Source organism: Apodemus sylvaticus, chromosome 1, assembly GCF_947179515.1.
Source record: "Apodemus sylvaticus chromosome 1, mApoSyl1.1, whole genome shotgun sequence".
Classification (NCBI taxonomy): Eukaryota; Metazoa; Chordata; class Mammalia; order Rodentia; family Muridae; genus Apodemus; species Apodemus sylvaticus.
The window spans coordinates 32568715-32595105 of NC_067472.1; the positions used below are offsets into that span (position 1 = coordinate 32568715).

The 26391-nt window shown below is 39.5% G+C and overlaps 1 protein-coding gene across 2 annotated transcripts in view; it reads right to left on the minus strand.

Annotated features, from left to right (window-relative positions):
* Ric1 (RIC1 homolog, RAB6A GEF complex partner 1) overlaps positions 1-26391 on the minus strand; it is a 77947-nt gene that overhangs the window by 36954 nt on the left and 14602 nt on the right. For both annotated transcript variants that reach the window (XM_052187497.1, XM_052187487.1), the window contains exons 3-4: positions 25282-25361; positions 4700-4807 (exon numbers count right to left, since the gene is read on the minus strand). In XM_052187497.1, coding sequence (XP_052043457.1) covers positions 4700-4807; positions 25282-25361 — 188 coding nt within the window. The remainder of the gene's footprint in view (positions 1-4699; positions 4808-25281; positions 25362-26391) is intronic.

Sequence of the window (26391 nt, forward strand, 5' to 3'; positions counted from 1 at the left end):
TAGAGGGCTAATATCCAAAATAGATAAAGAACTCAAAAAACTAACAAAGAAACCAAACAACCCAATCAAAAAATGGGATATAAAACTAAACAGAAAATTCACAACAACAGAATCTTGAATGGCTGAGAAGCACTTAAAGAAATGTTCCACATCCTTAGTCATCAGGGAAATGTGCATCAAAACGACCCTGAGATTCCACCTCACACCAATCAGAATGGCTAAGATCAAAAACTCAGGTGACAGCACATGTTGGCAAGGATGTGGAAAAAGAGGAAGACTCCTCCAATCCTAGTAGGATTGCAAACTGGTACAATCACTCTGGAAATCAATCTGGAGAGTCCTCAGAAAATTGGAAATAGATCTACCTGAAGATCCAGCTATACTACTCTTGGACATATACCCAAAAGATAACCCACCATGCCACAGGGGCACATATTCTACTATGTTCATAGCAAACTTATTTGTGATAGCCAGAAGCTGGAAACAACCTAGATGTACCACAACAGAAGAATAGATACAGAAAATGTGGTTCATTTACACAATGGAATACTACTCAGCTATTAAGAATGAGGACATCAAGAGTTTTGCAGGCAAATGGATGGAACTAGAAAATATCCTGAGTGAGGAAACTCAGACCTAAAATGACATGCATGGTATGTACTCACTAATGTATGTACTCACTAATAAGTGGATTAGTAGAGCCAATAAGCCAAAAAAAAGTACAGAATACCCAGGATATAACCCACAGAACTCAAGAAGGCTAAAAAGCAGAAGGGCCCAAGTGAGGCCTCAATTCCACTTGGGAGGGAGAAAAAAGCAATCACATTTGGGGATGGGAGGGACCTAGGTAGGAAAGGGGACAAGGAGGGGACTAGGGGAGCATGATCAGGTATTGGCAGGTGGAGGGAGGACTGAAGCCCTGAGGGCCAGCAGAAAGAATTGAAACAGGCAACCTCAGTAGGTAGGAGGTGGGGTGACCCTCTAGAATCTACCAGAGACCTAGGAGGTGAAAGACTCTCAGGACTCAAATGGAGGGCGCTTAGATGAAATCACCAACAGTGGGTAGAGGGAACTAGTAGAGCCCACATCAAGTAGAAGACAGGGCATCGAGTAGAGGGATGGCATTGCCATCCTACAGTCAAAAACTCAGAGCCAGAATTGTTCCTGTCTAAAAGAACTGCAGGGTCAAAAATGGAGAAGAGCCTGAGGAAAAGGATGTCCAGTGACAGGCCTAAATTGGGATCCCTCTCAAGAGGAGGCCCCAAGGCCTGACACTGTTACTATGGGGTGCTTACAAAGAGGGGCCTATCATGACTGCCCTCCAAAAAGCCCAACAAGCAGCTGAAAGAGTCAGATGCAGATATTTACACCCAACCAATGGATAGAAGCTGCTGACACCTGTGGCTGAATTAGGGAAAAGCTGGAAGAAGCTGAGGAAGAGGGCGACCCTATAGGAAGACCAGCAGTCACAATTAACCTGGACCCCTGAGATCTCTCACACTGAGCCACCAACCAGGCAGCAAACACCAGCTGATATGAGGCCCCCGACACATATACAGCAGAAGACTGCCTGGGCTGGCCTCAGTGAGAGTAGATGCACCTAAACTGGGAGAGACTTGGGGCCCCAGGGAGTGGGGAGGTCTGGTGTGGGGGTGGGGTGGGGACATCATCCTCTTGGAGATGGGGGGGAGGAGGTGTGGGATGTGGAACAGTCAGAGGTGGTCTGGGAGGGGGATAAAGTCTGGACTGTAAAAAAGATTAAAGAATAAATAGTAAGAGAGAGAGAGAGAGAGAGAGAGACAGACAGACAGACAGACGACACACACACACACACACAGAGAGAGAGAGAGAGAGAGAGAGAGAGAGAGAGAGAGAGAGAGAGAGAGAGAGAGAGTCTCCATTAAAAGAGTGTCTGGTTTATATAAGGGGAAAGGAGTAAATACTTGATTTTCAAAGTAAAAAAATAAAACAAAACAAAACCAAACCATGAACACAGTCCTTGTGTGTTTCAAATTAGACTAGGCCATCGTTGGCTTTACAGATTATATAGCAAGCTTCACATTTCTCAAACATGGGTATTTTCCAATTTAGGATTCCGACTGAGTTCTAAAGAATTTTATTAATATGGTAAGTAAGGAATATCATGCATGTATCACATCCTGTCACATGTTTGAAGTAGAATAGTAAATTTGATTAACCAATTATTAAAACTCATGATTACAAATATTCATCTTTTAAAATGCTCTATATTCAAGCAATATCAAAAAGTGGATACTTAACAATAATCCTTACTTTTTATCTGATCAAAAATAAATGTGACAGTACTTTTGCTCTATAAGCATAGTCATAAACATTATTCCTAATTTTAATGATTACATTGCTGTGACAGTAGAAAACAGCTGATTATATAGTCTTTCAGGGCCTTCTCTCTCATTTACAAATGTTAATAGGGATAGAGAATTTGCAAGAAGTATGTATGTGACCAGCTAATGGTATTTAAAATATAATTATTTTTTAAAATTTATTTTATTTTATTTTATTTTATTTTTTTGGATTTGGATTTGGCTTTTTTGAGACAGGGTTTCTCTGTGTAGCCCTGGCTGTCCTGAAACTCACTCTGAAGACCAGGCTGGCCTCGAACTCAGAGATCCGCCTGCCTCTGCCTCCCAGAGTGCTGTGATTACAGGTGTGCGCCACCACCGCCCAGCTAAAATATAATTCTTTTTTTGGAAGTTTGAGAGAAAACTGAGAGTGCCAACCACCTCAATTTACAGAACCCTATTCTTACTCATTGTCTTACTTAGAGTTTCTATTGCTTCTATCAAACACTGCGACCCAAACACAAGTTGTGGAGGGAGGGTTTGTTTGGCTCACACTTCATCATCAAAGAAGTCAGGACAGGAACTCAGGCAGGGCAGGAACCTGGAGGCAAGGGTTCATGCAGAGGCCATGGAGAGCACTGCTCACTGGCTTGCTCCTCATGGCCTGCTCAGCCTGCTTTCTTACAGAACCCAGGACCACCAGCCCAAGGGTGGCACCACCCACAATGGGCTGAGCCCTACCCCATCAATCACTAATTAAGAAAAATGCTTTATAGACTGTCTCTAACCCTATCTTTTGGAAGCATTTTCTTAATTACAGCTCTCCTTCCCTTCTCAGATGACTTTAGCTTGTGTCTGGCTGACAACCTATCCAGCAAAGTCACACAAGTTGGAAGCAAGTCCTCCCTTCCCTTTGGTGGTGCTAGAATTTGAACACTGGGCTGTGAGCATGGTGAAAACATGCTCTACCACTGAGTACCCATCTGGTCCCAGAAACCCTTTTTGTAAAGGCTTTCTATCCTAGTTCCATGTGTTATATGGCTTTATCACCAGGTGGAAGCATAAAACCAAGTTGTATTGTTCTACCCTGTTTGGTGCCCACATACCTTCCTTCATCAAGTAAGTCTTTTTAAATTTTACTTTAATAGTGTGAGTGTGTGGTGGTGTATGCATACCTATGTATAGGCATATGGAGGCCAGGGAGTGTACTGCTCTGTCACACTGCGCCTTAGTCCCCTGAGGAAGGCTTTTTCACTCAACTGGACAGCCAGCAGCCCCTAGCAATCCTGTCACGGCCTACGTCAGCACTAGAGTGACAGGCTTGGATGTGACTACACACTGAGTGTTTGTACTTGGGTGCCATGCTTATGAGGCAAACACTCTCACACAATGAGCTACCCAAGTCATATCCTTGCAAAGGCTTTCATCCTGAGCAAATAAAATCTGAAGTGATCAGTAATCTTTCATCAACATAGTGAATATACTAAACTAAAATTTTTCAGTTTAATTTCATTTAAGCAAATAACAAAGACTTCCTTCTCCACGTGGGGACTAAAGAATAAGAGCACGAGTACATAAGGAATGACAACAGCTCACTGCTCGCATACCAACTTTGCTGTTTGTTCTAGTGAGTGGTAGTCTAACAAAAGAAACAATGAAACAAGCCCTTCGTTTGAACTATAAGTCAGAGAGGTCTTTTAAAAATTAGGAATTACATTTATATAGCCCAATAGCTCCATACTACAGTCATATGCTCGGTCTTTTTACTTTTTATTTATTTATTTTTTTTTGGATTTGGTTTTTTCGAGACAGGGTTTCTCTGTGTAGCCCTGGCTGTCCTGGAACTCACTCTGTAGACCAGGCTGGCCTCGAACTCAGAAATCCACCTGCCTCTGCCTCCCAGAGTGCTGGGATTACAGGCATGCGCCATCACCGCCCGGCTCTCATTTGTTTTCACAGGTGTGTACTGCTCACAAAAATCATATATGAAGAGGGAAGGACAGTAATAACTAAAATGTCAGCCATGAAGCACTTACAATAATAAAGTTAAACTGAAAAAAATCATTGAGTATAAATAGAGTTGTGTGTTTTAGTCTGTCTTTCTGCCTTGTCACATGACCTTTCTTCACACTGGAATCAGAGAGCTTCTCATTCCTTCAAGTGTACATGTACTTCCAGGAAACATATGCATGTTATAGAGAGTGACAGCTCCCTCTTTTCCTCTACATGCATGATTTTATTTGAATCTTTTTAGTATGTTATCATCTCATATAATCAAACAATTAACTTATAAATAATAAATTTTCTTGTCATGTGATTTAACCAACTACATGGTCTTTTGTGGTCAGAAAATCTCAAACTTAACCAACATACTGTACCTCATGATGGGGGCTTGCAAATCCAATATTTTCTTCATTTCTAAATTCAATGCTGGGGCACAATGTTCTTCCTTAAAATGAGGTATCCCCTTCATTTGTGGACTTCCTCTAAGAGAAATAGCACAAGGTTAAGACAAATATATTTATTTTTCCCCAATCTATACCTAATATGCACTCAATTAAACAAATATAACTAACTTACAGATTAGGTGCTCATTCTATAGATTTAAAAATGAAAGTCAAACTTGTATTCTATCACAGTAGATACATTTATATACTAACTAGATATATGTAACCTCGACTAATTTAACTTGTGTTGAGGGGTTGAGGGTAAAAAGCGGAGAGAGGAACAGAGGGGAGGGGAAAGAAGGGGAGGGGAAGAGGAGGGAAGGTAAAGAGGAGGGGAGGGGAAGAGGAGGGGAGGGGAAGAGGAGGGGAAGGGAAGGAAGGGGAAGGAAGGGAAGGAAGAGGAGGGGAGGGAAGGAAGGGGAAGGAAGGGAAGGGAAGGGGAGGGGAGGGGTGGGGAGAATTAAGTTGAACTTTCAAGAGAACTGATTTTGTTTAAAATGACTAAGAATGCTTCCCTAGCTAGGAAATTACAGAAGCAATGTATCATTCTATATGAGGAACCCAGGGCAGGAACCTGGAAGCAGGAACTAAAGTGGAGACCATGAAGGCTGTTGCTTACTGGCTTGCTCAGCCGATGTTCTTGTGTACCAGCTACAATAGGCTGGACTCTTTCACATCAGTCACTGAGCACGAAAATGCCCTATACAGATCTGCCTACAGGCCAGGCTTTGGAGGCATTGTTTTTCAACTGAGAGTCCCCCTTCAAAGATGACTCTAGCTTGTGTTAAGTTGACATAAACCTAACCAACATAGTATCTTTTGTGGCAGCTATCAATTTTGCCAACAACTGTCATGCTGACGTTATTTCTCTTTCTAATCATCTACCATCCTGCAATTCAATTTGTTAACACTACAATTAAATGCAAAGAGTTACAGGAGACCAATAGTTTTTTGAGGTTTCTAGTGTTTGTGAAAATCACTTTGCTGCTCGGAAACCTGTTTTACTCACTTTTTATTTGTGGATTTCTTTTCTTTTCTCCCCTCTATAAGCTTACTGTCATCTTGCTACTGGAGTGACCAGGAATATTTGCGTCTTTCTATTTGTGACAAGCTAAGCAGGTTGATCCTCAACCATTAAGGTTATATGTTTGGTTAATGTAACAATAATCTTTAAAAAGAAAATGAGAGACTAATTTACCATTGACACATTTGAAGTGGTAATCATGTTCTCTGTGGTCACTGTCCAAGGACACTCTCCAAGTATAAGTGCTTTTAATGCTAAATTTAAGAAGTAGTACTTAAAACTATGCACTTCAGCGGCAGTGATGGTGGTGACCTGAGTGAGTTTTTTTAAAAAAAAATATGTATACAACTGTATTATAGCCGTTCTCAGACACACTGGAAGAGGGAATCGGATCCCATTTTAGATGGTTGTGAGCCACCATATGGTTGCTGGGAATTGAACTCAGGGCCTCTGAAAGAGCAGAGCCCTCTTAAGGGCTGAGCCATCTCTCCAGCCCTCATAGCAATTTTTTAACCTTTGTATTTCAAAGGCTTTGCCCTCCCCCTGAGTGGGAGATGGAGCGAAGGAGGGAGGGGGAGAGAAGAAGGGAGGGAGGGGGAAGGAGGAAGGGAGGGAAAGAGAAAGAGAGTGAGTTGGGGTGATCTCATTATGTAATCCAGGACAGCTTCAAATCTGTGACTGTTCTGTCTCCACCTCTCAAAATGCCAATATTACAATTTTATGTTACTGTGTCTGAGTACATTTTTTGTTTTTGATAATTTCAAGTGTATATAAATTAAAATTTGGTCATTTTTCAAACACTACCCTTTTCTATGTCCCTTCTTCTGGTGATATAATATTCTGAGAATATCTGTAACATTCTAAAAGACTAGAATTTCTCCTGGACCTCACAGCTAAAGTTATTAATATATCTTGACTTCACCTAAGAATTAAGGCTGCTGGCAGACTGTTTACACAGCCTGTTTATTTAACTTGCCTTGAGGAGAACAACTGAACAACCAACCTTACTTGTCTTGGATTTCCCATGTATTCAACTTGTACAACTTAAGCTATTGCATAACTACATTCTTACGTCAGGTACTGTTCCATGCCCTTGACCTAGATATTGTAGGTATATCTTTGCTGAAAAGCAGCAGAGACCAACTTCCTAAAACATACCATAAAGGTTGAAAGCAACCACTTATGGTTACTGATTCATAAACAATGATGTTTGTTATCTAGTCAGTAGGGATCAATTGGAGTCAGTGACTTAATGCTTTTAAAACTCTGCTAAAGATTTCTGTGAAGTATCCCATTCCTTCTCCATGTGATATTTTCTCTGCTGTTCAATAAACAGCAAGGTCGTTTATTATGGACAATCACCCCACTCACAGACAGACAGACACCACACACTCAGACCCACAGCTCATAATCAGACAGGCACACACTGGGAAACACACAGAGAAACATAGGGACAAACAGGTTCTAAAAAGATTCTCAAGACAGCCTTCAGGCACAGATTCAGACTCATAAAACAACAGAAAACTCAAGGCTGGACTTACTCTTAGTTACATGACTCCAAGGAGACGTGCCTTTTATTTCTTTCCTTAATGCAGGACTAATTCACTATTGGATTTAACTTGGATTTAATCTCCAACACATTATGGTTGCATACCTTCCCTTTCACTGAAAAACTTCGTCTTCTCAACAAGTCCATTCCTGCCCGCCAGATGAGTTATAGGTGCTTGTCTGCCTATTAGTTGGGGCTATTTATTGGAATAATAAATATATCTATCAATGGCAACACCTCTAAAGAAAATGGTAACTCTTCTTCCAGAGCACAATGTTTTTTAAACATGCTTACTTGTATGTGTGTGTGTGTAATGTGTGCTGAAAACAGTGTGGGGCCTTGTGCATGTACGTGATCTAACCTGAGAAATAAGCCTTTCACAGTGGCAGTTTTACTCACAGATCTTATCTCTGTCCCTACCCCATCAATATCAGAGCCCCTACTCTTTCTTTCTTTACTTTTTAGTCAGTTCTAAACTTTCAAAGTAATTTAACTTCTATAAGTACATGGATACCAACATATGTGTAAGAAGAGTGCAAAGTAGTGCAGAATTCTACCAGACGTTTAAAGAAGACCAAATACCAATACGCTTCAAACTATTCCACAAAACAGAACCAGAAGGAACACTAAACCAATTTGTTCTATGAAGCCACAATAACGCTTATACCTAAACCAAACAAAGACCAAACAATGAAAGAAAACTTTGTAACAATTTCTCTTATTAATATTGATGCAAAAATAATAAAATTCTTAAAAACCAAATCAAGAACACATCAAAATGATCATTCACCATGATCAAGTAGGCTTCATCCTAGGGATGCAGGGATGGTTTAATACATGGAAATCCATCAATGTAATCTACTACATAAACAAACTCAAAGAAAAAAACCACATGATCATTTCATTAGATGCTGAAAAGGCATTTGACAAAATTTGACATCCCTTCATGTTAAAAGTCTTGGTAAGATCAAGAATTTAAGGCCCATACCTAAACATAGTAAAGGCAATATACAGCAAACCAGCAGCTAACATCAAACTAAATGGAGAGAAACTTGAAGCAATCCTACTAAAATCAGGGACTAGACAAGGCTTTCCCCTCTCTATCTATTCAATATAGTACTTGAAGTTCTAGCTAGAGTAATTAAACAACAAAAGGAGGTCAAAAGGATACAAATTGGAAAGAAAGAAATCAAACTATGGCTATTTGCAGATGATATGATAATATACTTAAGTGACCCCAAAAATTCTATCAGAGAACTCCTACAGCTAAAAAACAACTTTAGCAAAGTGGTCGGATATAAAATTAACTCCAACAAATCAGTGGCCTTCCTCTATTCAAAGGATAAACTGGCTGAGAAAGAAATTAGAGAAACGATCCCCTTCTCAATAGTGAAAAATATAAAGTATCTTGGTGTGACTCTGACAAAACAAGTGAAAGATCTGTATGACAAGAACTTCAAGTCTCTGAAGAAAGAAATTGAAAAAGACCTCAGAGATGGAAAGACCTCCCATGCTCTTGGATTGGCAGGATTAATATTGAAAAAATGGCCATCTTGCCGAAAGCAATCTACAGATTCAATGCAATCCCCATCAAAATTCCAACGTAATTCTTCATAGAGTTAGAAAGAGCATTCTCAAATTCATCTGGAATAACAAAAAAATCCAGGATATCAAAAACTGTTCTCAACAGTAAAAGAACTTCTGCGGGAATCAGTATCCTGAACCTCAAGCTGTACTACAGAGAAATAGTGATAAAAACTGCATGGTATGTTATTGGAACAGTGACAGGCAGGTAGATCAATGGAATAGAACTGAAGATCCAGAAATGAACCCACAAACCTATGATCACTTGATCTTTAACAAAGCTGGTAAAACCATCCAGTCGAAAAAAGACAGCATTTTCAACAAATGGTGCTGGTTCAACTGGCAGTCAATATGTAGAAGAATGCAAATTGATTCATTCTTATCTCCCCGTACAAAGCTCAAGTGTAAGTGGATCAAGGACCTCCACATAAAACCAGATACACTGAATCTAACAGAAGAGAAAGTGGGTAAAAGTTTTGAACTCATGGACACAGGGGGACAAGTTCCTGAACAGAACACCAATGGCTTATGCTCTAAGATCAAGAATTGACAAATGGGACCTCATAAAATTACAAAGCTTCTATAAGGCAAAGGGCACTGTCAATAGGACAAAATGGCAACCAACAGATTGGGAAAAGATCTTTACCAATCCTACATCTGATAGAGGGCTAATACCCAATATATTCAAAGAACTTAAGAAGTTAAGACTCCAGAGAACCAAATAACCCTATTAAAAAAAATGGGGAACAGAGCTAAACAGAGAATTCTCAACTGAGGAAACTCAAAGGGCTGAGAAACACCTAAAGAAATGTTCAATATCCTTAGTCATCAGGTGCCGCAGTGACTCCAGTAGATTCTGTGAGACAAAGTTTTACAGACTGAGGCAAGAAGTGTCTCCTGAGGCATTCCGAACACCTCTATTCAGAAGCTGAAAATCTCACTTGGCAATTTGCTTTCCTCCTAAACTCTCCTCCTTCTTAGTAGCCAGGACTAAAACCAAGCAAATTAAGATGTAAAAGAATCCATCTTGAAGTAATTCACTAGCCAGAAAATTCTGCAATGCTTTGCTCCAGTCGTTTACGTAATTACATTTACCTCCTAACAGTATATAAATGAAGTATGGCTCTGACACTATGGTATGAAAAGCATTAATTTGACTGTATATTGGCTTATAAGTCATTGGACATAATTTAAAAGATATAATGTTATTAAGAAGAGGTTAGTTTAACCAGTGACACATGAAAAGTACAAGTTTCTTTTGTTTTTTGAACCTCATAGTCACCCTTGCAAGACAGGTGGATTTGAGACAATAGGCCCAGACTAGAAGATATTTACATCTGAAGAACCTTATACAAAGTCCTTACCAAACAAGTGGGTGTTGGGTAAATTAGATAGAATTTACATTTGAGTTAGTGCAAAGCTCAGAGATGCCTCAATGGAAGCTTGTGAGGAACTGCTTTTGTCTTGCAGATTCCACCTGGGGGGGGGGGGCAGGTCTTTGGCCAAAACAACATTCTTAACTTATCCAGGTGTGATTCAGGATGCAGTTCATACTTATTATTCATGGACACTCATTTAGACTCGGGGAGTTTGACAAAACGTTCTTTAAAGTCTCTTTAAAAGTTTTTATCAAGAAGATAGATGTTGTCTGTGTTCGAGCTTCCAAATTTGTTACACAAATTGTTTTTTACCTGGTTGATTTTATACTTCCTTGTGCCAAATGGTTATGCTAATTGTTCCTTGTGCCAGCTTTACTGGATACATCTTTTGATAAATGTCAATCCCTCATGCTTAAAGGCTCATGCCTCAAAACAGAAAAATACATTCAGATTCAAACCGCTTCTGTGTGTGGTTGTGTCTGTCTGTCATCTTGCTGACCTGTGCCTTTTCCTGAAATCCAAAGTTCTCCCTCAGATCTAAATCTTCCTGGCTGGGACCATCCACAGCAATCAGGGAAATGCAAATCAAAACAACCTTGAGATTCTACTTCACAGCAGTCAGAATAACTTAAGATCAAAAACTCCGTTGACAGCAGATACTGGCGAGGATGTGGAGAAAGAGGAACACTCCTCCATTGTTGGTAGGATTGCAAGCTGGTACAACCACACTGGACATCAGTCTGGTGGCTCCTCAGAAAATTGGACATAGTACTACGTGAGGACCCAGCTATACCACTCCTGGGCATATACCCAGAAGATGCTCCAACATGTAATAAGGACACATGTTCCACTATGTTCATAGCAGCCATATTTATAATAGCCAGAAGCTGGAAACAACCCAGATGTCCTTCAGCAGAGGAACTGATATAGAAAATCTGGTATATTTACACAATGGAATACTACTCAGCTATTAAAAACAACGACTGCATGAAATTCTGAGGCAAATGGATGGAACTTGAGACTATCATCCTAAGTGAGGTGATTCTGTCCAAAAGAACAAACATGGTATGTACTCACTGATAAGTGGATATTAGCCCAAAAGTTGGGAATACCCACGATTCAACTCAAAGGCCATATGAAGCCTAAGAAGAAGTAAGACCAAATCGTGGATGCCTCAGTGCTTTTTAGAAGGGTTGACAAAATACCCACAGGAGGAAATATGGAGACAAAGTATGGAATAGAGACTGAAGGAAAGAACATCCAGAGACTGCTCTACCTGGGGATCCATCCCATATGCAGCCACCAAAGCCTGATGTTATTGTAGATGCTGGGAAGTGCTTGCTGATAGAAGCCTGATATGGCTGTCTCCTGAGAGGCTCTGCCAGAGCCCTACAAATACAGAGGCAGATGCTTGCAGTCAACCATTGGACTGAGCTCAGGGGTCCCCGATGGAGGAGTTGGAGAAGGGACTGAAGGCGCTGAGAGGGTTTGCAGCCCCATGAAGGGAGCAACTGTATCAATAGGCCAGACCCCTGGAGCTCCCAGGGACTGGACCATCAACTAAAGAATATACATGGAGCTACCGAAGGCACTGGCCACATATATGGCAAAGCCCTTGGGCCTGAGGGTGTTTGAAGCCCCAGGGTAGGGGAATGCCAGGGCGGGAGGATGGGAGTGGGGGGGGGAGCACCCTCACAGAGGCAGGGGGAGAGGGTATGAGATAGGGGGTTTCTGAAGGGGAAACCTGGAAAGGGAAATCATTTGAAATGTAAATAAACAAAATATCTAATCAAAAATGAAAAAGAAAAAAATAAAAGAAGTATCCAAAGGCAAGGAAGACTTCTGCAAAAAAGAATATTTGAGAAAACAATAGAAAATTTTAAAAATTTGATTGATAAATAAATATCTAGGGAACTTAACAAATTCAAGTCAGATAAATATGAAAACACCGAAACAGAGATATATAATACTCAAACTGTCAAAGAGAATTCTGAAAGTGCCAAGACAAGTGTCTCTCTCACATATAATGAATTCTCAGCACTGGAGAGATGGGGTGGTTAGAGTACTGACGGCTCTTCCAGAGGTCCTGAATTCAATTCCCAGCAACTACATGGTGGCTCACAGCTATCTGCAATGAGATCTGATGCCCTCAAGGCAGCTACAGTGTACTTACATATAATAATAAATAAATAAATCTTAAAAAAAAATTCCCAACATAACTGACATTTCCTTTTCTGATCTTATGGAGGCCAAAAGGCACTAGAATAACATCCTTTACAGCTGAAAGAAAAACATGTTAAAGAAGAACAAAACATCTGGACAAAGTATTCTTAAAACCTGAAGGAGAAATTAAGAGGTTTAGGAATCTGAAAAATTAAGGAATCTGTCATAACAAGAAACACTAAACACTAAATGAAACCTTTCGGGATAAATGAGGACAGGAAACAGTAACTCAAAATCATGTTAAAAACATTAAAGCTTTTGCTTCAGAAAAGTGTTTTTTCCTGTATGATTTGAAAGACAGGTGAATAAAACAATACTTATGAATCTATGTCAATACTCATGCAATATGTAAACATATCTCTGTGACAACAGTACCATAAACAGGGGACAGAAAAAAATGCCTGGTCTGAGATCACTGGTGTCCAACTGTCACTCATTCAGACTAAGCAGTTATATGTGCAAGACATTAACTGTTCAAGATATCTGCTAAGAAAATAGCTACAATGTACAAAGAGAATGTACAAACCGCAAGTGAATCAAAATGCATAATGAACAAAGAAAATGATAGCAGTAATTAAGAAGAAAACACAAAAAGGGCTGGGTTAATGACTCCGTGGTAAAGATACTTTTCAGAACGTTTGAGGACCTAAATTCTGATCATCTACAATAAACACAAAAGAACAAAATCAATTCTTACAAGCTATCCTCTGGCCTCTATACACAAACACAAAAACAAACACACAAACAAACAAATTTAAATTTTCTAAAGAATAACAATAAACCTAACAGTGGTATATACCTGTGATCCTCAAACTCAGTAAGTATGGGCAAGACAGTCACCTCAAGCTCAAGATCAGACTGTTCTATTAGAATTCTAAGCCAGCCAAGGCTACATAATGAAACATTGCTACAAATGATGATGATGATGATGATGATAAAAATGATTATTTTAAGCTTGTATAGAAGGAACTTAGGTACAAAGACATAAATTGGCTGAAGGTTAAGGGACCCAATGCAAGCAGTAATCTAGGCTGAATAGATTTGATATGAAAAGTAGACTAAGTAAAAAACTGACAGAAACAAAAGACATTTTCCGAATAACTAAAGGCACGTGCCAACACTCCCAGGCTTCTTTTTTAAAACTATTTTATCATTACTTATGTGTGTACACATGTTTTCACGCAAGTATGTGCATGTGTGCTGCTGCCCACAAAGGCCAGAGGAAGGAGCCAGACCTCCTGGAGCTGGAATTATAGACAGTTGTGAACTGGCTAACACAGGGGCTGAGAACTGAACTTTGATCCTCTGGAAGAGCAGAAAGTGCTCTGAACTTTTGAGGCACTTCTCCACCCTCCACACTAACATTTTTAACAGTAGTTTTAAGAAAGAAAAAGAAAAGAAAGATAATTTGAACAATACTATCACCCCCTTATGGACCAAATACTTACACACGGTGGCATATATTCTTTAATGTGCATGGGGCATTCTCCAGGATGAAAGGTAGTTAGTCACAAAAGCATGACTAAAATCTACAAGACGGAGAACTAGGTGGCTCACCCCTTTAGCCTCGGCAGACTGAGGCATGCAGGCAAGCAGGCGGGCCAACTAACTGAGTTCCCGGCCAGCTTGGATTACAGAGCAACCTTCTCTAAACACAACAGAATAAAGTAGAAATGACAGATGAAAAAGTGGGAAACTTTCAAAAGTGTAAAGTTAAACAATATAGTATAACCAATCCGTACGTTAAAGAAGAAATTGAAAGAAAAATTAGAAAATACCCTGAAACTGTTGAAAATAAAAGTTTAATGGGATATTTGAGAGAATGATGAATTTTTGTTGGTACTCCTGCTTGGTCTGTTGGTTGGTTTTACTCTGAGACAGAGTCTATTGATATATTCCACAGTAGGCCTCAATTCTGTAGACTGATTCTGTCTCAGCCCAGCAAATACTTAAGATTGTAAGCACATGCCAGCATACCTGAAGTACTTGCTTCTTACTGCTCAAATGCCTATGTTAAAAACACAAGCCAACAATCTAATTTTATACCTTATAAAGCTAAGAAAGAGCTGGGCATGGTGGCTTGTGCTTGCAATGTCAATACTGAGGAAACTCAGGGAAGAGATTTGCTATGAGTCCAAGACCAACCTGAGTACACAGTGAATTCCAGATCAGTCTGAAGTAGAGTAAAACCCTGTCTCAAAAGTAATAAAAACAAAAACCATGCACACAACAACAAAGATAACCAGAAAAAGATCAAATTAAACTCAAAGGCTCAGCATAAGCTGCCTGCTAAGCTCAGGACCTGAGTTTATACTCCGATATCCATAGGGGAAAAGCTAGGTACAATGGCCCGGCCCATCCACCTCAATCATTAGCTTTGGATCCAGTGAGAGACCCTATCTCAACACCACCACTTCAGGGATCAGGCAGCTAGCCAGAACAGAAACAGAAAGACTGTAGGAGCCAGAGGGGATAAATGACCAAAGACACAGTATCTTCCAGACACAATACAACTGATGCACATATGAAGTCATGGAGACTACAGCAAGGTGCACAGGTTCAAGCTAGACAGGGACCAACACTGACAGGATGAATGGACACAGGCTTCCTTCCAACCCTAATCCAACTGGCATCCATTAGCAAATAAACATTAGACAGCTCCAATGGAGTCTCACTGGGTATATTAATGACATATACCTAAAGGTAAGGCCCCCAAGCCCAGCAGTAACATTAGCTGGCCAATGCAAAACAAATTCTACAGTATTTTCACAGACTTTTTGTCTCAGATTATTTTATTTTTATGCTTTTTTTAGGTTGTATGTGTTTTTCTGTTGTTTTTTTTTTTTTAACATTTTAACTTTATTATGGTTAGTTTGTTTTTATTTCTTTTCTAAAGAGAAAAAAAAATCAATGGTTGGCTACAAGCATTCACCTGTGTACTTGTCAAGCTCTGGCAGGGCATCCCAGGAGACAGCTATATCAGGTTCCTGTGAGCATGCACTTGTGGGCATCCACAATAGTATCTGGGTTTGGTGACTGTATATGGGATGGATCACCAGGTGGGGCAGACTATGGATGGCCTATCCTTCAGTTTCTACTCCGCACTTTGTATCTCTTCCCATGGGTATTTTGTTCCCCCTTCTAAGAAGGACTGAAGCACCAACACTTTGGTCTTCCTTCTTTTTGAGCTTCATGTAGTCTGTGAATTGTACTATGGGTATTTCCAGCTTCTGGGTTAATATCCACTTATCAGTGAGTGCATGCCATATGTGTTCTTTTGTGATAGGGTTACCTTACTCAGGATGATATTTTCTAATTCTATCCATTTGACTAAGAATTTCATGAATTAATTGGGTTTTTTTTTGTTTGTTTGTTTGGTTGGTTTTTTTTCTTTTTTGATTTGTTTTTTTCGAGACAGGGTTTCTCTGTATAGCCCTGGCTGTCCTGGAACTCAATCTGTAGACCAGGCTGGCCTCGAACTCAGAAATCCACCTGCCTCTGCCTCCCAGAGTGCTGGGATTACAGGTGTGTGCCACCACTGCCCAGCCGAATTCATTGTTTTTAATAGCTGAGTTGTATTCTATTGTGTAAATGTACCACATTTTCTGTATCCATTCCTCCATTGAAGGACATCTGGGTTCATTCCAGCTTCTGGCTATTATAAATAAGGCTATGAACATAGTGGAGCATGTGTCCTTATTACATGTTGGAGAATCTTCTGGGTATAGGTTAACCTATAAAATTCTCCTCTCCTCTCCTCTCAAGCACTCATGAAATACTAGTGTGACTTCTCAGGACATTCGTTTATTTTTAAATTACTTTTTTTGTGGTGCTGAGGGATCCCAAGGCCTTGTGCATGTACGTGAGTGCTCTACCACTGATATACCCCTGACCTCCAGACTCTGACATTAACTTTACTTATTTATTAGTATCAGAGACCTCTTAAGTAACATTTAATAACAAATGCCTGCGACAGGATTTTCCCTGTCCAATCACATTAAAATATTAGTGCAGCAGGAGGCCTGTGATTGGACAGGGAAAAAAAGGGAGGCGGACCTAAGAGTTGCAGAGACAGAGGGGTGGGGGTTGGGGGGAGAAAAGGCCAAGATGGAAGCAGTCGGACAGGAAGAAGATCCTGAGCCAGTGTGGCTTTAAATAACCACAGGCAATTATGATATCATAAAGGACAGAATAATTGGGATAAGCTGTCTAATTTAGATGGGCAGCTTGTATCATTATCAGTTGGTTCTGAAACTATTATATTGGCATCTTGTGAATTGAGAGTTTATTGATACATAAATCTGGCTTGTTAATTATAAGCTTCTGGAGTTTTGTTTCTGCCAGGTCAATGTGTGTTGTGGTGGCTGACCAAGGGGTGGATGGTCGCTGCCTGGGGCTGGTGTGAAGCCAAGGGAACTCGGGGTCTCGGGGTCTCGGGTCCCACTGGGGAGCCAGCGGGACTGCACCAGGACCAGGACTGAGAGTTGCAGATGGTAGTGCAGGAACTTGTAGGTCATTTTTTTTTAATATTTCCCATAACAAATGCCTTACAAATTAGAGTAGGTATATGCTGACTTGTCAATTATAGTAACAAACATGAATCCAAAATTTAAGATGTGCTAGTTTTGATCTAGGGAGTTCTGGCTGTCTTACAAGCTCTGGGACTGAAAGGCTTTGCCTGTCCAACCCCAGCTCTGAATGTTCTGAATGTTTTCTTTCTCTACATCACACATGGCCATCAGCTGTAGACGATTTGATTGGCTTCCTTTCAATGGCAAAGGACTTGTTGGGGGATGAACACAGGGCCTCAGGCATGCTAAGCCATCCTTCACTACTGAGCTATACTACTATAATTATTTACCAATATGCCCATAACTTATGAAAATATTTCTGATGAAATATATTTATATATTTAAATTATAAATATTTAAGCATAATATTTAAATGTGCTTAAATAAATATACTCCAGTGGAAAATAACTGAAAATTGTTCAAACTGATTGATGATCCTATAGGTAGTCACTGTTATTATTTAATAGAGTAAATGGTTCCAAATTATTCAGACAGAAAACACAAAAACTGGACAAAATACATGAACTATAGTCACCCAAGGGCAGGCAGAAGAATTTCAAGGCCAGCTTGGGCTACAAAGTGAGAACTTGTCACAAACAGAAAGAAACAAAGTTTTCTAGCAAAAGTCACTTTCCAGATGATCATATACAGAGGGAGAACCCAGTGCTCAGGGAAACAAATTTATGGAGCAGAATCACAGAAATGTTGGAATTACACTGAAAAAGAGTTCCAAGAAATCTCCATTCCTCTTTACAACACTGGATATTAAGCCATTCTCACATGTAACCCCAAAGCCAGAAAAAGAATAAATTATTATGGTTTTGGACATCCTGGAGGAAGCTAGTGAAGACAGACCTTGGAAGACAAGTGATATGACCCAGGGTTTCTACACATGGGTATTTATTTACCCAAGAGATATAGGACAATTGGAGAGTAGAGTTGGATTATAATCTAAAAAAGCAAAGTTTGCATTTTAAAATTACACTTTTCATAGTCTAGTTTTTCAATTAGAACATATCACTGATTGCTGGGATAAAAATTTCAAGTGTACTATGGAAATGTATATGGCGAACTAGTGACTTCTGGAGCTCACCGAGGACAAAAGAGTTGGGAAAAAACTAGAATAAAGCAGATAGCTGCTCTGAGCTCTAGAGGCAGGCCAGATAGTTTGCTCACATTATACTAATTGGCCCTCCCCAGTGAGCAGCAGGAGGTAATGGGCACAGTTGAAACATGATGCATTTGAAGCTCTTTGAACCACTTAAATTGATTTAATCATAGAAAGGTAAGCTTGGCACTCACGAAAGGATCAACTATATAGAGCTCACCTACTTACTATGCACAGTTAAAGGAAGCAAGAACATGGAAGACAGAAACAAAACAAGTCCCCCAAACCTCTAGAAAACACTGAAGCATTGCTTAAGTGCTATAACTGAGAGTGCCAATTTAAACTCACTGACAAATTCATGGAATAGACAGCATTTGTTCCACTTATCAGATGAGTAAAATGGAGCTAAAAATAAAAGCAACACAACAAATCCTAAAACCTATGGAAAACCACAAGAAATTGTATATAGGGAAAGGGCAAGTAAATTATATGTTTAAATGTTTTAAAGATAAATTATAAAAGATATAATAATCCAGAAAAAAATTTCAAGTTTCAAACTAAGAAAGTCTTGTTGGGAATTAGGAGGCAATGGGAGACATGACTGAAGTGGACTTCACAGACTGGCTATGGCATGTATGAAAAGGGAGAGTATCAATTCAAGTACATGCTGGTTCTCTGGACAGAAGAAAACTAACTGGCTTTATACTTTTCTGGGATTAAGTTACTTTAAAATAAAATCACAACATAGTATTTCATTTTTATAGTTAACTACACAAAATGTCCCTTCTGACTAATTACAAATTCTTTGTTAGGTCTACAACTTATCCCTAAGTGTATGCTGTGTTCCCCACAGGCTCTTTAAGATCCGTTTACACGTTAAGCTCTCAGTGAAGATACTAAGGATTCAATTTCACACAGTGGTTCCACTCCTCACTCCCTAACCCTGCTTGATTTGCCTGCATAATGTACAATGTGTTATAATTACCAAGCTATAAGTAAGGCTACTTTGCTGCCCAAGTACCCACCCCACTGCTACATTCCTAGCAGCTACAACAGTTCTAGAGACTAAAAAATAAATAAAAAGGCAAAAGCTACACGTGAGCACACAGTCCTGCTGACTTAGTCTGCTAGTGGGAATAGCAGTCATAACACCAACAGCATATGCAGGTTCTACGAGCCGCTCAGATCTTCTGATAATCCTACCAGTCTGCATTCAGATGGCACCATTGGGATGTGGCTATGCCAAGAGGAGTTTCTGGATTAGGCAAGAATACTTTAACCCATCCTATTAATAAATGCTAGTACAATTACAGTGTATTCATAAATGAATGTGTGATATACACAAGTCACACATGTGAATCTATAGATTAGATGCATGCTGAAATCAAACTATATGTATAAAGTTTTGAGATGCTCAAAGAGAAACATTTAAGACCACTAAGTTCATCTATATCCCGAATAACAAGATATCTATTAGAAGGAAGAAAAATTAGTTAAAATCTTCCCTCTCAAAACCTAACATCAATGACTTATTAGCAATAATAAAAAGGGTACAAAAATGTGCACCAAAATGTTTCAATGGATAGATCTCATATCCAGTAGTAGTCCCTTAAAATTAAGACAGGGTGGGACATTCCCATAGCTTAGTGACATTGCAGCCACTGTGAACATGAAGCACAGCACACTCACCAGGTCTCTGTGGTGACGATGATGTTGATATAAACAAGTGAGTTGTCATTTGTATGGAAGCAAAGCTCCTGGTGTTGGATATCTAAAGATATCAAAACTGTGCTCATAAAAAATGTAAAGGCAAAAAGATACCTTTTCTATTCTTAGATAATGGCAGGTACACAAACACCATGTACAACGTACAAACTGCTTACAGTTTCAGCACAGTAATATGCTGTGTAAGTTGTAACTGCGAGTGTAGCAGCTGTGGATCCATATACCATAACAACTATATTCACATTAGTATACTCTAACATTCTGAGCAATGAAGGGCTCCCATTTCTCAGACTCATCCTTGTCTCACAATGACATGACTATAAATGGCTCTTGAGGAAACTTTGGAGTACATGACTAATTCTGGTCTCCTTTGTCCTCTACATATGATATGAGTTAGTGGTCATCTGTGGCCCACAATGTATCTTCTGCAAAAAAACATCTGGATTTTTGGAGATAAAGGGTTGATAAAAACAACTGTTAATCTCAATTTCTTCTCTTTCCTACCAGCACTAACTCACGGACAGCAACACTGGTAAAAAGTTTCACGTATCTGATGAAATGTGTTAGGAAGAAATAGGCAAAGCAAAATAAGGTTAGAGGGTTGATAGGGATTGTTATGGAAGAATATTTTCCAGTGGAGAACTGTGTACCTATGTCTTTAATATCAGTTAATTAAACATCCCAAATTTTAGTACTATTATTTAGTTTTTACAGAGCTGGTTATCAAATCCAAGGCCTCCTACATGATAGGCAAGCAGACTAGAGCACTGAGCCATACTGGCCCAGTGAGCACTGGTCTCAATAAGACTTTTTGGGCATGGTGGCAGATGCCTGTGTTCTCTCTCAGCTAGTTGGAGCTGAGTTGGGAGGATCGTTTGAGGTCACAAGCCTAGGTAACACAAGGAAGCCTGTACAGAGCCATATTGGGGCAGTCTTGCACTTGGTCAGAGTTTGACTTTGGTCAAGGTTAACTTCTCCCAGTTAGCCAGGATCCTGCTCCACCTAGGGTGGAGCGCTCGAAGTAAAGGTTAAGTTCATTGTTCCTCCAGGTATAGGAATCCCTGAATTAAACAGGTGACCCACCCAGCTGCCGGAGCAGTCAAGATGAAGACCTCCAAGAGAAGCTAGACAACTTCCACCGGAACTCAGCCTGGAGTCTGGGGGGAAGGGTTTGCCCAAACTGTTAAAAGGTCCGGCGCCATTAAAGTTTACGGCTTTGATCAGTGAACATTGACTTGGCCGCGCTTTCTTTTCGCCCCTCTTCCCTATAACGCCAAGATTCTCTCAACAGGTAACCCGGTTTACATGTGGCTGCTGGCAGCAACAGAAGCCTTACCTCAAAAACAAACAAACCAAAGTTAATTGTGGTGGAAAGATGAGTGAGGGAAGAGAGCTTTGCTCTTGAAAGGCCGCTTCTACATAGTGGATTCCGGACATCCAGGGCTACACAAGGATCCTGTCTCAAAAACCGAAAACAAAACAAAGCGGAAACCCCAAACAATCCCCCCAAAACCAAAAAACCCCAAAAAACCAGTGCATGAAAACTAATTTGCTAAAATTATTTTCATTATGAAGAAATAAGAATTATAAGAAATTTCAAAATCTCCCATACTCATATTTAAGCATAATTAAATGAACTTCAAAGCTAAATATAATTATTTCTGGTTTATCTGTGGCAAAGTTTCCATCACAAGTTTCACTGCAAATCTGAAAATGTAAAAGGAAACATTAAAGCCTACATCTAGTCTACATACTGGTCTGGGTAAAGAAGAAGAGGTATTTTAATGTAAGGTGGATTTTATAAAGATACAAAAGATAAACAGAATATCAAAGAATAAATGACATTTGAAATGAAAGGAGTTATTGAATATGACTGCCATGGCTGTAGGAGATCGACTCCCTGCGTGTACAGGAATGCTGAAACACTAGGTGGAAGCGATTAAACACAGCGACTTCTGAGCTATGTGCTCAGCTGGAGTGTAATGGAAAATGATATATAGTCTGAGGTTAAGATGCTGTCATGTAATACAGGAAAGCTGAGATGCTCTAGAAATAAAGTTCATGTGATAAACTCCTAAGATGTAGAGAGGAGAAACAAGAGACTGGTCTTCTTCTGTAAGTGAAGAGGAGACCGTTAACTGCCAGCCTCTACCTTCGAGACTATTACAAACCGCGTTGACTTGCTTTTTTCTATTCCATATTCCTCAGATAATCTTAAGGAGTGAGTTGCTGGATGAGGCACAAACAAGGCTGAAGCAGTGTGGCATCAGAGGCTAAGTACCACAGACTGGGGCTACACCACCACCTCTGACTCGGCTCTTGCCTGTGATGGCATCAGCTTGGGTGACAGGTGGCTTCTGTGTGCAGCAGTCTGTATGACAGACATCTTCAATTACGTGTTTACAATGGCACATGTGACAACACTGACAAAACTACCCCCCCCTCCCCCCACAGCCCCTGCTCTATAACAATTAGAAGAAAATTATACTTTTGATACGATTTTACAAATGGTTTCTTCAGAAAGCTTACTAAAGTAAGCAACTCTAGAAAGTACTGGCATACACAAATACACATCAGGTTGGCTTTAGGCAACAGAAATGTATTTGTACCAGTAATTCATTGAGTAGTAATTACAAGTTATATTCTGGCAAATAAAATGATTAAATGCGTACTTTATTTTCTAGGCTTTTTTAAAAAAAAACAAAAAACTTTTTTGGGGGGCAGAGGGAGGTTCGAGACAGGGTTTCTCTGTGTAACCCTGGCTGTCCTGGAACTCACTCTGTAGACCAGGCAGGCTGGCCTCGAACTCAGAAATCCACCTGCCTCTACCTCCCAAGTGCCAGGATTAAAGGTGGGCGCCACCACCGCCCAGCTAACATTTTTGAGAAACTCATACAAGATGACTACATTTACATCACTCCTGCTCCTCCCTCCCCTTCCAACTCCTCCCATGTCTCACCCCCACCAAAATCATAGCTTCTTCAATTACTGTTATACGGTGCAGCACACACTTAGTGCACACACACCCTGTCTGTCTTTGTAGCACATCTTGTATGCTTGTTCTTGAAGGAAACTGACTCTCCCTTCCCAGCACCCACTGACCTCCTGCGGCTCTTCTCTAGGGTGGATCTTATGGGGTTCCCCCATCTACACTGGCATGTCAAGTGGCACTGTCATTATGCCAGTCTTTTTCAGGCAGCTATAGTGTTGAGAGTTTGTGGGTGCATTTTCCCAGTCATACCTAACAGCAGACATCCTGGTTGTCATTCATGATGATTTTTTCTCATTCTTACATATATTGTAATGTTTTGTTAAATTAATTTTTATAAGTGTGCTTTACCTATGTGAAAAGACTGATTATAAAAAAGGTGATATACCACATGAAGTGCTGCGCTGGTTAGCTCTATGTCAAGTTGATATGGTAGAGTCATTTGGGAAGAGGGACCCTTTGCTATGGAAGTGCCCTTACCAGTCTGCCTGTAGACAGGCCTGTCAGGCATTTTCATGGTTGATTATTGATGTGGGAGGGGACAGTTTATCGTGGGCCTGCAACCTGTAAGCAGGTGGTCCTGCATGGTATAAGAAAACAGGTTGAGCAAGCCCTGAAGGGCGGGCAAGCCAGTCAACAGCATGCTTCTTATGCCTTTGCTTCAGTCCCTGCTCTCAACTCCCTTCCTGATGGAATATAACTAGGACATGAAAACTGAAACAAACATTTTCCTCCCTGAAGAGCTTTTAGTTACAGTGTCTTATTATAGAAACACAAACCCTAACAATTTTTTCAATTGAAAAGCTAACCAATTGGATAGCTAAATTTCTCTCCAAAAAACCCTACAAACCAGATAGTAGCCAAGCACCTAGACAACATTTTAAAAGCTGAGATTTAAACCGTTTAAAGCAAAGCAAAACACTACATCCTTGATCTCGTTTTAGAGAGCCAGCAGCCATGCCGCTAGACTCCCGAGGCTAGCAACCCACTCAGGACAATCAAATCCAAGCTGGCTTTCCAGTTCCTCATTCATGCACACAGATCATATTTCACTTATTCTATGACATAAAGCTTTTCTTAAGTTATTTTACTGACAATGTGACTTCTGAAAAATTCAGTGATGGTAACTGGACAATAAGCTAAACAGGAATTCTTTACAGAAAAGAAAGGTCCACAATGTCACCATCTTTTGTGTGTCAAAGTGTGTGTGGGCCAGGATCCACGTTGCCGAGCTGGCTGCCCCAGCAAGCTCTGCCTGCTTCCACTTCCCCAGGCCAGGCTGCCAAGCCCTGCCACTGTGCCTGGCACTGCGGTGCGGGTTCCAGAGACTGACCTTAGGTCTTCCCTGACTAAACCAACTTTCTGGCCTAAAAATGAAATATATGCTCACACTAGAAGAAATTTATCTATAGGTCTCAAATAATGTGCAAACTAAATGTGAAATCAGGACTTTATGCTAATACAACTGGTATGCTGTGATATTTGTCTAATTAAACAATTATAAACAACTCAGTGCAACTAGAATTTGGGACAATCCTTATAGTATTACAGTGTCTGACACGTTTACGTCATACCACTGGTCTTCTTTGCATAGCTGAGCTTATTCATCTTCAGTAAGCCATTTTAATATATTTATATAATTTTAATATATTATATCGATATATAAATGATATACCTATATTTTAATACGTTTTAATATATTGTTTGATATTATATGTCAATATGTGGATATATTATCTATTAATAGTATTATATATTATCATATATAAATTATATATATATATATTTTTTTAAGGCTTTTTGAATCTTCTCAGCTGTTTCTTTTTAATCATATTGGCAGCAATCTCTCATGTAACATCAAGCACCCTTCTGGCATATAGGTAGATTGTCCCCAGAGGAAATGTTTATTTTAAAGTTATATGTTCTTTTATTTAAAAGTGAAGCATGCTATGGAGATGTGTAACACACAATGATAGTTTAAAGACTGAAGTCCATGTTCCCCGTCTTTTCCTGTGCACATACAGAGACATAGGCAAAGGTGCCTGTCACTGGCTAAGAGGTCCCCTCTTCACCTCCCCTCAGCTCTGCATTCTAATGAGCTGAAGACATCTGACTGGAGCGTGTCAGTAGTCAGGAAGCCCAAGACCACAGCAATACTCAGTGCCCACTGACATACTGAACGACATATTTCTTAAATTTAAAAAATGACAGTTCAAAGGCTAGTAATTTCTAAAGCTCCATTTTAGAAATACTGGCAACTTAACATCTTAATGACTTTAGATAACCCCAACGTATAATATTTTTAAAAAAATATTAAGCATGCAAGCCACATATTAAAAGAATAAAAGTCAGTAAACTTACTTGGGATACACTGGTTCATAAAGGTATTTCTCCCCTCTTGAAGATGTAATATGAAAAAACAAGATGTAGCCATTTGCTGTCTGAAAGAGAATTTTATTAACCATAAATTAGAATGTTGTGACTGTCATCTTAGGCTCTAATTTTACAGGACTATAACCCTCCTTTGGAGAATTATAGTCTTTTTATATGTGTAAAATGATGCTTAATATAAGCCATTTTAAAAAGTGTTCAACAAATTTTAAAAATGTTTTATAAGCTATGTAACTGAAAGCTGAAATATTTTACAAAACTATGCAAAATACACAGCACTCTTTGAACTTTACAAAAGAATGGCAAATAATTACTCTAAGTTCGAAAAGAAATATAACCAATTAGTAAAAGCATAAAATGTCTGATTGTACCCCAAAACTATCATTTATAAAAACAGCATAATTTATATAGTTAAAAATAAAAATTAAGTCTCTTACTATAAAATACACTGTGAGACACTAGGGAAAATGATAAGAGCAAATCTTGAAATTTCAAAATATAAGCATCAGCTAACTAAAGTCTATCTCTAATTTCCAAGATACGAACATCTGAAGTTCAAATATGAACATCTAAGTTTCTTAAGTAATTAAATATTATAAAATAGAAATTAAATTTAAAAAATTGTAGTTTTGGATGACTGAAGCAGGTTTCTGTCTGTCCTAGGCTACCCTGAGAGATTTAGCTCAAAAATAAAACTAAACAACAACAAAAGTACAAACAACACAAAAGAATTGTATTATATGACCATGGTATACGTGAACAACTACCTTACATTTACATAAATGCATTAAATACTATGTATCGTTGCTCTTAGAAGACACTTTCAGTATAAAATCAAGCAAAAGAGTAAAGTGGCAGTGTTCCCTCTCAACTTCTTTACCTGAATACTGGATTTCTATTAACTCAGGGGCAAGGGAGATGAATCCAAAGTAGGACTGATCCGAACCCAAGAGACCCCCCCCTCCCAGGGGTTTCCTACTCTCCAGGACAAGCTTCCCTGCTCTCTGCTAAGGGAGTGAGAGGAGACAGATTTCCCAGGGCAGCTGCAGTTTGCTTTGAACACTATCTTGTCCAACTGCA